The following is a 14416-nucleotide window of genomic DNA, read 5'->3' as shown; positions in this document are numbered from 1 at the left end:
CCATCACCTTTTTTTTCCTTTGGTAGAAGCATCGCAAATATGTACCATCACAAAAAGGTCTTGTATAATATTACTTTTCAGCTATTATTTAAAAATATTTGAACCTTTAATCTTTTAATTGAAAATATATGTTTAATGGATTGATTTATGCTCAAGTTTGTTGGTCTAAATATACTTTTATCCTAATTCATTCTTACCTTTGATTTCATTTTCTAATTATTATACTAATTTGTCAATAACACCATACTTGTTTAAAATTTTTATTTGTTGTACGAGAGATTAAATTTTAGCAAATTAAATCATATCACGTGATCACAACAAAAATCTTGTGAAAAGTGTAAATTAGATCAGACTGAATAATTAAAATTTGAAATGTTAAGTAGAATAGCAAATTATAAGTTTTACTTTGGAAAAATAGCAAAAAAAAATTAATTGTTAAACTAGCGAAACATAAAAATAAGAAAAATAAATAAATAAAACAATCTCTTAAATGTTCCTATTAAGTGTGAAAAATACAATTGTTTATCTATACCCTAAATACACTATAATTAAAATAACATATGCTACATAAAATTTTTTTCACATAAACATAAAAATTAGAAAACTTGTCATTAATGGGAAGCTTCACCTAATGCTTGCAAAATTTAAAATCATTTATTATTTCTTTTCCTTGGACTTCAGCTGCTCATTTCCTTCTTCCATTAACTCTAAAGAAAACCATTTGAAACATTTCATCTTCTTACATATTACTTCTGAGCAATAGTCAAGTAGATCACTTCTGGGCATTCCAAATCTATTCCTCTTTCATTCAAGTTCTTTTTTCATCTTCTTAAAATATTGCAAGTGATTTTTTTTTTCATTTGGACTTCGCCCGCTTATTTTCTTTTGTTTCTCTTTTATTCGAACGTTTTTTTTTCATTCAAAACCCTACAGAAAATCATTTGAAACTATTCGAACGTTTTCTTTTTTGAAAAGTTCGAATATGGTCGTTGTTATGGCTTTTGTAATTTTGGAAGCTTTAAAAGAAAAGAATAATTTGAATAAAAAATTGTTGTGTTTTTAATAATTAATTATATAATATATTTAGATATAACAAACAGTTTGTTTTTATTTTGATTATTATTAATGTAAAATAAAATGTAGAACACTATCTCCTTCATTTTAAAAGCAAACAATTATTATTATTATATTATCCATTGTTTTATGGCTAGTAGAAAGAGCGTGAATTAAATAGTTATTATTATTATTATTATTATATATATATATGTAAATTGTAATAATTTGATTTGAAGTCTAGGAGATGTTGGTTAAATGAGAACACACTCGAAAATAAATATTTATTTAGTATTTTTATAACACTGAATGATATGCAAATACATTGTATTCGTAAATCTGTGTTATATTCTGTTATTTTAGTCTGCACAAACAGATTGTATCTGAAAAATAAGTTGAATCTACGAAGGGATAAAATCGGTTGAAAAATAATAATAAAAAAAAATCTAATTTGCTAAAAATAATTTGGCTGAATAAAAGATTGGGCCTAAACCCAAGCCCAACAAGCAATTGGGCCTATGCTTAAGGAAAAACTCTTATAAAGAGAGGTCTTGCATGCCAATTCATTTTCTAAAAAGTTGGTTGAACTAATTGATGGCCAAAACTCTCTAACGATTCGAATTTCTAGGCATTGATGCTCTAAAATACCTGTAAAATATAACTTGTCCTATGCACTTAAAATTGAAGCACACACAAGCTCTGAAGGGTGAAGTTTTAGAGCTTTTCAAGATCTAAAGTTTGGAATATAACTCTTCTAATGTTTTTAAAGCCGACTCAAGATATCAGTAAGTTCGAGGTCGATCCAAATTATTCAACAAGATCAACAAATTTAAAAGTCGATCCTCAAAGAAGATTAAAAGTTGAAAGACAACTGATCATCTAGGAAAGATATCAACAAGCCCAAAAACCAATATCATCTAAGAAAACATCAACGAGCTACAAAATTAAAGCTAATTATATAATATGAAACGATTACAATTCCAACTAATACAACATACACAATAAAGCACAATATGTATTTTAGTTAGGAAGCAAACATAACTTAGGAATGTTAACTTTACATAATAAATAAAAATAAATATAAGTCTAAATATGAACTGAAATAACATGCTATGTCTATAAATTAATAGTAATAAAAACGTAGTTTTATAAGTAAGTGATTATAATAATAAACTGGAACCTAAACAAAATAAAAACATAGTTTTCCAACCTTTTGAAACATGTCACGTGTAGAAAATTGTAATATTTTTCATGCATTATTTTAGAGAAAAGAAGAAAGAGAAATAAAAAGAAAATGGAAAGCAGAGTGGCATGAAACAAGGAAAAAGATGGAAAAAAGAAAAGCCCTTGAAAAGAAAGAAAAAGATTGGTGTTTATTTAATTAAGTCCAATGGTCTCCTCATCATTATTCACTCCTCAAACCTCTTTCCTTAATTATTTTGTCATAAAAAAGTCCCACATTACACATATACCAAACCAAAAATATATGCATTATAATTCCCCCTATGATTTAATTTTTAGTGCTAACTTCTAAATTTATTATCACTATAATTTAGGTGCCTTTCATCTCCAATAACTTGGTTCTTCTTATTTCAAATTTAGATTTAAAATAGTTGTTGAACCTTTTAATTTGAAAAAAAAAATGGACAGTGGAAGAGAAAGGAATTATGATGATTAAATAAAGAAATAAAATGAGTGGGTTGCATGTTGAGTATGTGCAATGAACCATTGAGAAAGAAAAGAGATTCCAAACAACACATTCAACAAACACATGAATTCCATATTTTAAGCTGATATCTCTCATCATCATCATCACCATCCTCATATACTCTCAACATTGTAATTATTTAATTTAAATACACTCTATACATTTGAGTATGAATTTAATTATAATGAAAATTAATGGAAATGTATGGTTGTTTATTAGTTGTTCCATTTTCCCATCATTAATTCCACATTGGGGTTTTGTTGGATTGATAATTAAATGCAATTGGAAAAAGGCTAGGTGTGTAGTTTTAGGCTTTATTAAGTAAAATGAAAATGGAGAAGAGGCTTCAATTTAGGTCCCCCTATATATATCATAAATAGTTCTACATTTTTTTTTCATCATTGTCCTATATATATATAATTAGCTGCCTAGTAATTTTTGAAAAATAATTTGTAGAAAACCAACTTGTATGAAAATTATTTGTAAAAATAGTGTGAATTTTTTGTTTTTGTAAAGACTGGAATATATATATATATATATTTAAGAAACATTAATTTTTGTTATATATATATATATTTTTATTTTATAGCAACTTAGTAAAGTTATATATACATGAAATCTTTTTTTTTCTTCTATTTTCTTTTCTTTTTTATTTATTATTTTGAACCTTATTTTCATTTTTATAAGTCCATTTTTAAGAATTAAATATTTTTTTTTTCTATTTCATATGTAGAACATTTAAACAATCTTTCATTTAAATTAACAATAAAATGCTTAATATTTAACGTAAGTTTAGAAAATTAATTAAGCACTCTATTGTTAATTTAGATTCTAAATGTAGTTTAATCTTCCATCTTTTAAAAAATATAACAAAGTGGTAAATATTTAGACGGTATAGAACAATATCAAAAACGGAAAAAATTCATAGATCCACAATAAAAAATACTATTGCTATCTAAACGGAAAAAAATAATTTTTTTTTATACTTTAAACATTTAGATTTTTTCAAGATTTTTAGGTACACGATATTTTAGATATTGCTATCTAAACGATCTTTTTCAAAAAAAAAAAAAAAAAAGTTAGTATGATGGTTTAAATTTAGGTAGCTAAATTTTAACTAATGTATTTCAAGATTTTTTTATTTATAAACGATTGTTTCGTTTATATTTGGCTAAATATAAATGATTTTTTTAAAGTTTTTTTATCGACGATGGTTTAGATTGTGCTATTTTTGTGAGACACGTTTAGATTTGGCTATCTAATACTATAAGGATTTTTTATATTTTTTACAATATTTTTATATTTGATCCACAATTAGGCAGAAAAAATTATTGAATTCTAAAAAGTGAACTTATAACAAGGAAAACAAAGTTCAAAATATATAAATAAAAAAGAGATGAAATGAAAATAAATGGAATATCTTTTCATGTTTATATAAATTTATTGAGTTGTAATAAAATAATAAAAAGATAAAACAAAAATAATATTTCAGTCTTTTCTCAAGATTGAACTTAAAAAAAATAATAAAATATTTTTTTATTAATCCTAATAAAACAAAAAATTCCCACTATTTTTGCAAATAGTTTTCATACCACTTGTTTTATTTTCTTTTTCAAATCTTTTCCAAAATGTCCATTTGAACAATAAACTCTACTTTTTTTTTTCCCCTATGTTTAAGAACAAAAAAAATAATTCATTAAACTTGGGGGAAGTATATTGATAAATAGTAAATATAAAAATTATAAAAATAGAAGTGAATGGATATAAAAAATTAAGCTTAAATTTATTACATTAATCTCTTAACCAATTTTATTTTTATTTTAATTTTAAAAATTAGATAAAGTTCATTTTCATTTTTTATAATTCTAGACATTACTTTTTTTTTAGAAGTTTAACTTATTTTTTTCAAAAGTTTCACAAAAAAAATATAGATAAAAATTTGGGGTGAAATGAATAGGTAGATAACGATAAATACTATAGCTATCATCGTGCAAGTAGACACATAATAGATAGTTTATTCGAGATGAATCATGATATTTCTGATATAATTTTTAAATATTTTATTTATTTTACTATATTTTAAAATAGTTCAAAAATTAACGATTCTAACTATTTTAATTATTATACCTAAAACATGATAGTTTAATATGATTTACCAAGAGACACTCTAATCTATTTTTTCAAATTTAATACTAGAATTTGGTGAACACTCATTTATTTCACTTCTATTCATTTCATTTTGATTATTTCATAAGCACAACAATACTAAATTTAAAAAGATAGATAAGTTATTAAATATATTAATTTCATGATATATTTAGGTTTAGAATTATCTAATTTTGATAATATATTAATGCATGGGATGCTTCTACACTATGGCTATCCCTATTTGAGCTTATATATATGTTTGGTGAGACATCTCTCTCCATATATAGGTTAACTCTTTTGTATTAAATGATATAAATATCGTTGGCACATAATGTATATCTTCATCTTCAAATGATCAATTCGATCTTCCTTTTGACAATATTGTTAAACCCTTAAATTTAATAAACGATATCGATTAAAATTATGAATTTTGGATAGCAAAATGTCATTGTCTGATAGACTATTAATTATATGCATCTATTACGGTCTATTCCACATAGACTCAACCTCTTACCCACAAATTGTTAAAATACCACTCACGTTAATAATTTCGAGGATCATTTTAGGATGGTTTTAAAAGATATTCGTAAGAAATAAAGTGATTTGTAAATTATTATTTGCAAAAATAGGGGTGTTTTCTTGTCTTATTCAATATGAAGAGATTGGATACTTATTTTTTTTTTAATTAATATTTTTCTTACTTTTTAAAGAGATGGAATACTTTTTCTTAAGAAAAATTCTTGTATTTTTTTTATTCAATTCAACTTTGCACTATTTAATTCATTTTTTTATTTTGATTTTTTTTCTTCTATCTTCTTATTTAATTCTTTTTTATGTTGATATTTTGATGAGTAAATAATTTTTTATAATTTGAATTATGGAAGTATTCTAAAAAGATATTATTACGATATTATTCAGAATATTTTTTGTTTAATTGTATTTCTCTTCGAATTATGAATGAAGTAGAGATTTATTATAAAAGATAATAAAAAAATGTAAAATAGAGAATTAAATAAGAATCATGTAAAAACTTAAAAGAAAGAACAATGAATTTGAGGGGGAAAAAAAAGAAGAATGGAATAAAAGTATGCATTGAATAAAAGAAGAAAAGAAGCTATTTTTGCAAATAATTTGGAAGTGATATTATTTTTATAAATAGCCTAAAAGGACAATAAATCTATCTACAGATATTGAGTTACAATGAAGAAAGAAAGAAGAAAAATCCAAGCTTTATTAATTAAAGATGTGAACTTTTTTGTTTGTTTTTAAATAAATTTACACCTAAAGATTAAATTGGCATAGATGAATAAATGGAAAACAGAGGGCATAGGACAGAGGGCAGAGGGCAGAGGAAGAAGGGAAGACATGGACTGAAGCAAGAAAAGAACAATTCATGAACAACCCACCTAATATATTCACTGCCTAATTATTACCAATCATTAATACTTGCTTTTTCCTTTCCATTCTTGTTTGGTTCAGCTTCTTGTAAAATTAAAATCCCCTTAATTTTTTGCTTTCGGTTTCTATCAATTAATCCACAATCCCCAATTCTTTTGTGTTGTAATTACTCGCTCCTTTGTTTTTAGCAAATTTTCGTTACAACGTTTCTCTTCTCAAACCGTCACTACCCTTTATCCTTACCACCTTCTTTCTTCTCTCTTTCTCTCTCTCTCTCTTTAACCCCATTTCCCCCATTTTTTTCATTTGGACTGATCTTTACCCCGACAAGGGGAAGGCTTTCAGTCCCCATTTTCCTGCCTTCGATTCTTTTCTGCTTCCATTTTTCCGGGATTTTGATCACTTTTTGGATGAAGCAGGAGAAAATCGAAGGTTTCTATTGGTAATTCTGGCTCTTTTCTTTCGGAACCGTAAGTGGGCTTTTTAGCTTTCCATTATTTGATTCATATCTGAATTGGGTTTTGGCGATTGAAGATTCTTATTGAAGAATTTCGAATTGGGGTTCGTCGATTTTTTTCGAATTTGAAAGTGGAGAGAAATTCTTTATGAAATTGTAATTTTCTCTTTTCTTCTCTTTGGTATTTTACCTTGTTTGTTTGATTATTGCCTTGGCATTTCCTTAGCCGGCTGATTCCTCGTCTTCCTCTTCATTTTAGGGGATTTTGTAAGGTTGTTTATATATTGAATTTCTAGATTGCTGCGACCTATCAATTTAGACATTCCTGTTTGATTGGTGGGGAATTAGGTTGTATATTTCTGTGAATTTGGTTGGATTAGCTTGTAAATCCTTTTGATCATTTTTATTGGACATACAAAACTTTAGGTGAGACTATTAAGTAGAAAGGTGGTCTTGGGCTTTGATATAATTTTAGGTTGTGAGTGAAATCTTTGGAGAAAAAATGAAATTTCTAAGCATGGTTGGGAATTCCTTTGGATGTTCTGCTTCTGGGGAACGTTTAGTTTCAGCTGCAAGAGATGGAGACTTGCAAGAAGCCAAGGCTTTATTGGAATACAATCCTCGTTTGGCGAGGTATTCGACTTTTGGTGTACGAAATTCCCCTCTCCATTACTCTGCAGCTCATGGCCACCATGAGGTATTTTCCTCCTCTCTTGAAGAGATTGACCTTTCTCTTCAACTTAGAGTTTCCATTTTCCAAATGTATTTCTGATAGTGACTCAACTTACTTGCATATACTTTTGCAGATTGTCTCCCTCTTGCTTGAATCTGGGGTCGAGATCAATCTTCGGAATTATCGGGGTCAGGTACGAGTTGGAATGTTGTTCTGTTTTCAGTTTGTTCCATTTGGTTACTTCCTCTATGTAATGTTTCGTTTTGTTCATCAACTAATACCAAAACTGTGATTGGATTATAGCCTTTGTTATGTGTGAGTTATTTGGTTCTCTTATACAACAACATGTGAATTATTTTGAACCTTTGATATATTTTGGTTGATTATATAATGTCTTAACGAGTTGAGCTATGATGAGGTTTATTATGTACGCTATTTTGTTAAGTGTTCAAAATTTGTAATTTTTAGTTCTCATCGACAGACTGCTTTGATGCAAGCTTGTCAACATGGTCACTGGGAGGTTGTTCAGACTCTTATACTTTTTAAAGCCAATGTGAGCTACCTTCCTTAGCCTTAATTCAACCAGTTCTATTTCTCTATGAAAGTAGTTTATGGACATTTTTGATGATGCTGTCATGCATTTCTTTGGGAGACATCAGATTCACAGAGCAGATTACTTGAACGGAGGTACTGCTCTTCACTTGGCAGCTCTGAATGGTCATTCTCGGTGCATTCGACTTCTGCTTGCTGATTATGTACCCAGTACACCAAAATTTTGGAATATGTTACATGGTAGTTCGAACAACGAAGAACAAGTTTCTAAGTTTGAGTTCGGGTATTGTTGTTTGAATCTAATCCTAGTCAGTTATAAACGTGTTTTATTATGCTACATCAAGTCATCAATATGTTTTCCTGCTTCTCGTCCATCAGTGCTCTGAAGGAGGTAGTTAACAGAACATCAGATGGAGGCATCACAGCACTGCATATGGCAGCGCTAAATGGGCACGTTGATAGTGTGCAGTTACTTTTGGACTTGGGTGCCTCTGCTTTTCAGGTTACTGTGGAAGATGGAACCACCATCGATCTAATAGGTAACTCGCTTATTAGTTCCTGTTTTTGTTTCCCTTGTGTGTTTAATAGTGAATATGAGTTGCTCTATTTTTAGAACTCAAGGACACAATATTACAACCTATAGAACAAATCCTACTCAAGTAAAGTCGTAAATATGAGTTGTGCTTATGAAGGTGTTAATTGAGCATCTTTTTTATTTTTCATTATTTTTGTTTTCTTGTTTCTCATTACTGAGAAGTGGAAAGCTGTTCAAGTATGTCAGCTTCATTAGTTTTAACTATGTTCTATTAGACACTAAAGTGGATTATGATTCATTGCATGTCACTGTCCTAAATTCAAGAAATTTGGTCTGCTCTGTACCTTGCTGCAAAAAAATTTACATTGTGAGTGTAGGAATTCAAACGTTTAACCTTTTGGTTGAGGACAAATACTTTAGCCAGTTGAGAGCTGTGTTCAAGTTGGCATCAAAGTTTACAATTTAATTTGCTTCATTTAATTCTTATAAACTATTGTTATTTTACATGTAGAATTGTGTATCACTATATTTTGGGTTTAGGTATGTTCTTTAATTTCTAGATGGAAGTCATATCCGGTTAAACATGTTCATTGGCCATGCTTTTCTTTCCACAGAGCTTGCCAGCTAGGATTAGTCTGTTAGAAGCTGCAAGAGATTGAATTTCGTGGCTTTCTTCTTAAGTTCGAACTTATTTCCCTAAAGATGATTATGTTTTCATATATAGGTGCTGGCAGCACTGCTCTTCACTATGCTGCATGTGGCGGAAATGCCCAGTGCTGTCAAGTAAGATCTGTTTTGAAGACTAAAGGAAAATGATAAGAACTTTTTACAATTCAGACCCATATTTGTTCATGGTACATGAAATAATAGTTTGTATGTTATGATTTCAGATGTTGATTGCTAGGGGAGCCGATCTTACTGCACAAAATGCAAATGGGTATGCTTCTCTCAAGTATTCATATTCAAATGCGGTTAATTTCAATCCTGCTGAAGGTCCAATCCTTTTATGAAATGTGGGATTTGTAGTTTGCCTGGTGTATGCATCTCGTAGCAATTAGTTTCTTGGGTTGGTTTTCGTTTTGATTCTTTATTATTCCCATTCTTGAAGAAAAGGCATCCTATGCTTTGCATTGTATGGTAACTATTCATGTGTTGTTTTTTATTATATTTTATTTTATTTTTGTAATCTGATTCTGTGTTTGTTAATTAGATCACGATTTTCCATGCTTAATACCTGTAGGCTGTAACCCAAATTAAATTATCACGATTCTTTTCTGGAGCTTCATATTTTTCTATTTGTCTTACCCAATAAACTTGAAGTTGTCAGATCATCCTATGTTACTTTTATCTTATTGAAGATGGACTCCCTTGATGGTCGCTCGTTCATGGCACCGAGACTGGCTTGTGGAAATTCTTAGCAGAGAAGCAGGAGCAGTAGCGACAAATCTTGTCCCTTCACCATATTTGACTCTTCCCCTTATGAGCATTGTTAGAATTGCTAGGTGAGTCATTCTTGTCAAATATATATATATATATTAAAACTAAAATATCTACTGCTGTCATTCCGTACTCGGTTGTTAATTTAATCTTCAGTGAAGTTTTTTTACCTTTCATAATCAACAATTTTGTTTTAAACTTCACTACCTTTAGTTTATTCTTACTATTTCGGATTTTCTTAGCCTCAATCTAATATTTTGCAAATATGGTTAAAAGAAGATGCCTTTGTCCTGTTCTACATTTCTAGTTCTCGCTTAGTTTTCTATGTAGCTCATTTCAATGTATCCAATGCTACATTAAGCAATTTCTTAATGTATGTTATAGCTCTTTTGAAGCCATTTCTACTTTTAGTGTTTTCTTCTTCAATCGGTTTCAATTCAACAGAACGTTGTATGAGGACTGACTTGAGATCCTGTGGAATTTTTTCAGAGAATGTGGATGGAGAAGTTGTGACTCTTTACTTACATGTCAAGATCCATGTGTAGTATGTTTGGAGAGAGAATGCACAGTTGCTGCACAAGGTATCTTTGATTAAAAAACGAGAAGAATTTGTTCCAAAAATTATCATCTCATATCTATTATTTTATAGTTAGCTGTGGTGGAATTTGAAGTCATTTTCATATCAAATTTGTCAACTTATATTCTGATATGCTGATCTATAAATAGTGTTTTTTAGTTTTCAACTTCCAAACTTGCTTGTGTTTTTTTTGTTCCTTATAATTCATAAACTGGACACATTATCTTGAAATGATGCAGGTTGTGATCACGAGTTCTGCACGAGATGTGCATTGTATCTCTGTTCCACAAACTGCACATCATCAGTTTCTCATGGTCCGACTGGTTCAATTGCGTGCCCGCTCTGCCGAAATGGCATAGTTTCATTCATTAAACTTCCTAGAACGAAACCAATTGCCAAAGAGATCACCAGAACCAGTTTATCTTTATCATTCTGCACTTGTTCTGGTGAGGCACCAGAGCCTCCCACATTAACCACGCCATTATGCAAGCCTGAGTTCACTTGTTCCCGAATCTCTCCACTCGGAGCATCGTTTCGATCCCTTAGCTGTCAGAGGTTTCCTTCAGTGAAACTGAACTCCAATCTCTGCATGGGAGATCCTCACAGTAGTAGCTCCTCTTTGGTTCCTTGCGATGTTGACAGGAACATGAGGAACCATGTTTCGAGATGCTCAAGATCATCAGGTTTTCGAAGAACAGCATCTGAAGGTAGGAGATCATGGCTATCTGCCTTGAATCAGTATGTAACAACTGGAAGCGGATGCTGATAATCGACTTTGAAGTTCTTTTTTTCTCTTCAACCTTCATTTTTTTCCTTTTACTTTATTTTCAGTGTCCATACACTTACCCAAAAAAAAAAAAGAAAAAAAGAAAAAAAGAAAAAAGAAAAAAGAAAAGATAAAAGGATGATACCCTGAAAATGATCCAATTATATAACCATTTTGATGGTGTGTAATATGTTCAGCCCCATCCAGATTTATGTTCGAGCCCTTTTTTGGCCCTTGTAAAAGAAAAGAGAATGCTTGAGTTTTGGTGATTTTGATGGATGGTTTGTATATATGTGTAATGAGAAGTTTCAAAGTTTGTACTGGAAGAAAAGTCCAAAGTTTCTCTTCTCTCTATGCAGAGAATTTTGTATGAACATGATATGGAAGTTCATAATTTATATAAAATGTGTTTTATTTATTGTTATCTAGAGAGTAAAATTCGAAACTCTTGATAAAGTTTATGTTTATTGAACTGTAACACAGTTTTGGAGGTCGTTTTACCTTGATTGGTGGTTCAAATTGAAGTCATGTATGAGTTGTTTTCTTTCGCTGTATACTCTCTATGTTTATGTCAAATTTGTAATTAATTGCATTTTCCATAAAAACAAGTAGCCGTTACTTTCAACGTCACTTACATGCAAAACTCATTAATCATTCATCAATGAACTTACTCAATATAGCCTTCTTTAATAGAGAATATAACAAACTCTTGATATCATAGGGAAGAAATTAAAAACATATTTAAATATCACGACTACAAGTATATAATACAGTTGTAAGCTCAAGAAGGGATAAACAACTTTAGTGAAGATGAGAAGATTGGACAAGATAAAAGAAAAAAAGCACAAAAAAAAATATAACCTAAACTACTAACTAGGACACATAAAACTCTACAAGTCCTGCAAGGTCAAGAAAAAAAGCTTAAAAAAACTAAACAAGAAAAAGAAAAAACACAATAAGCTCAGGTGAGATAACGCCAGAAGACATTAGATTCTAACAACATCAAAGTCGCGAGGAGTAGGTATCAAGAAAGAATGTGAAAATATGAGTGAAGAGAATAAGGAAATGATGGGAAAGAGGATCCATGGGAGGAGGAGTAGATGAGGAGCAAATAAGGAAAAGGAATAAGGAGAAGAAAAGACAGACATGGGAAGAATGAAGTGATGTAAATTTGCAAGGGGGAAAAATGAAGATATGGTGGTGGTTGGTTGATGAAGGTGAAAAGGGAATTAGGGTTTTGTTTATATAAAGAAGAAAGGGAAATGGGAAATGGTTAAGAAGAGAGAGAGAGAGATGGAAAGTGACATGACAAGAAGAAAAACTATGATAAGACAATGAGTTTTGTATCTTTTAGCTTCTCAATCACGTAATATTTGAAAAGAAATGAGGTAATTAAAGGAAGGGGATATTGAAAGAGGGGAGGAGCCTGGGAACTTGGAGTTTTCAATAACTTTCTCTCAATGGGAACTTCTTACTTACTTTTAGTTTCAACCATGGAATTCAATGGAATCAAACCAAAATTTTATCATCATTCAAAACCTTTCTTCTCTTTCCTATCTTTCTAATAATGTATAAATTGTTTGTTAAAATTATAAACTTGGTCCTATATGATCTTGAGAAAGTTTGGTGCTAATAGTTTTAGAGAAATTTAATATCTATTATTTGATAAAACATTGTTAATAATTTCAATGAAATCCATTTATATGGAACTTTTTTCTAACAATATTGACTAAATTTTAACTTTTTCTAAACCATATGTATTAAACATGGGATTTAACCTAAACTATTGAAAAAGTTTAGACGATATAATTGACGATTATAAGTTGCATTGGATGTAGAAGAGATAATTTCGATTTCGAATTTGTTTAAAGTAGTTACAAAAAGTAGATTTTGAACGGGTTTTGTTTAAAAGTTATTAGAGAAGCTAGATTATGGTGTGATTTTATTGAACAACTTTTTTGCTTTTACCGAATATGTAACTAGGTACAACTTTTTAGAAACTTGATTTCTATAATTTGAGTATTTAGTTTATTGTTGAAGTTTATGTTCTACTCACTTATTTCACATTGTACAGTGTGCAAGTATGATGACTTTCCAAATAAGTTATTGTCGTTGGCCTTAATCATACTGGTTTGTGGTTCCCATATATTTAATGTTTATTTAAGTGTTTAGATAGGTTAGCAACATGGGAAACTCTCGAGACGGTTCAAATGTAATGCAACGAAGCAAAATAAAAAAATTCATGCAAGAGCGGCACAACAATGAGGCAGCGACACTCTCCAATGGCATCTCAACGCTGCGGCTTTGACCTGTGGGCGATGGGATGCATAGGGCTGTGACACTCCTACTTCTATAAATTTATATTCTATTTTTAGGGTTATGGAGACAGAGAGGGAGGCAGCCATTCCAAGCTAATACCTTTTTCTAAGTTATTCGTTTCTTTACATTTTTTTCTTAGTTTTAGGTTGTTTCTTTAAATTTGTAAATGACTCTGATGGCTTGATTATCTACTTCTCTTTGTCTCTTGAGTTTACTCTTAGCATATATGAATGTTTGAGATTGACAATCCAATCATTTATTTATATATATGCTACATGCTTTGGATGTATATTTATTTTCATGACATTTTTATTAATAACCCTTATAGTTGTCTAAAGTAACCCAAGGACAAAAGAATAATCAATTGATCTAATCCTACCAAACTTAGTCTTAAGATCTTAATACATGTGCTTAGGTTTATTAACAAATATATATTTTTAATTGTTAGTTAATCAACATGTAGTTTAATTTAGTCAAGATATAATAAACCTTGATTAATAATTAAGGACCTCTTGTATCGTCTAGTCAAGGTGAGGAAATTTTGAGTATTCATTTATAAACAAATAAATGTTAGTAGATAAGAATTCAACGAAAGTACCAACAATTTGTAATATACAATGAACAAAAGAAGTGGTTGTTAGAAGTACAAGGTTGGCTTGAATGAACAGAAAAAGGTGTGCTCCACCAGGGACAAAGTATGTACCAAAAATAATTTACATTGTTTGGTGTGGTATTCTTGAAAATTTTAAAGGCCTAAGTGTTCTTTTAAATCAAATCCATGTTAATTGGTTTA

At 29.7% G+C, this 14416-nt stretch overlaps 1 protein-coding gene across 2 annotated transcripts; it reads left to right on the top strand.

The window, feature by feature from the left end:
- Positions 1-6294: 6294 nt before the first annotated feature.
- LOC101211117 (probable E3 ubiquitin-protein ligase XBOS32) lies at positions 6295-11728 on the top strand. 2 transcript variants are annotated; one of them, XM_031881141.1, is made up of 10 exons: positions 6295-7461; positions 7571-7630; positions 7906-7990; positions 8097-8272; positions 8368-8528; positions 9249-9307; positions 9415-9461; positions 9883-10026; positions 10451-10542; positions 10778-11728. In XM_031881141.1, exons 1-10 carry the CDS (start codon positions 7343-7345, stop codon positions 11302-11304), a joined length of 1470 nt encoding a protein of 489 aa, XP_031737001.1. In that variant the 5' UTR covers positions 6295-7342; the 3' UTR covers positions 11305-11728. The 2 variants fall into 2 exon arrangements, with proteins under 2 accessions (XP_031737001.1, XP_004149076.1); XM_004149028.3 differs by having other exon boundaries at positions 6297-7461; positions 7919-7990.
- Positions 11729-14416: the final 2688 nt, after the last annotated feature.

Source organism: Cucumis sativus, chromosome 2, assembly GCF_000004075.3.
Source record: "Cucumis sativus cultivar 9930 chromosome 2, Cucumber_9930_V3, whole genome shotgun sequence".
Classification (NCBI taxonomy): domain Eukaryota; kingdom Viridiplantae; phylum Streptophyta; class Magnoliopsida; order Cucurbitales; family Cucurbitaceae; genus Cucumis; species Cucumis sativus.
The sequence above is the reverse complement of the archived record's forward strand: the minus strand, read 5'-3'. Positions and strand labels throughout refer to the sequence as shown.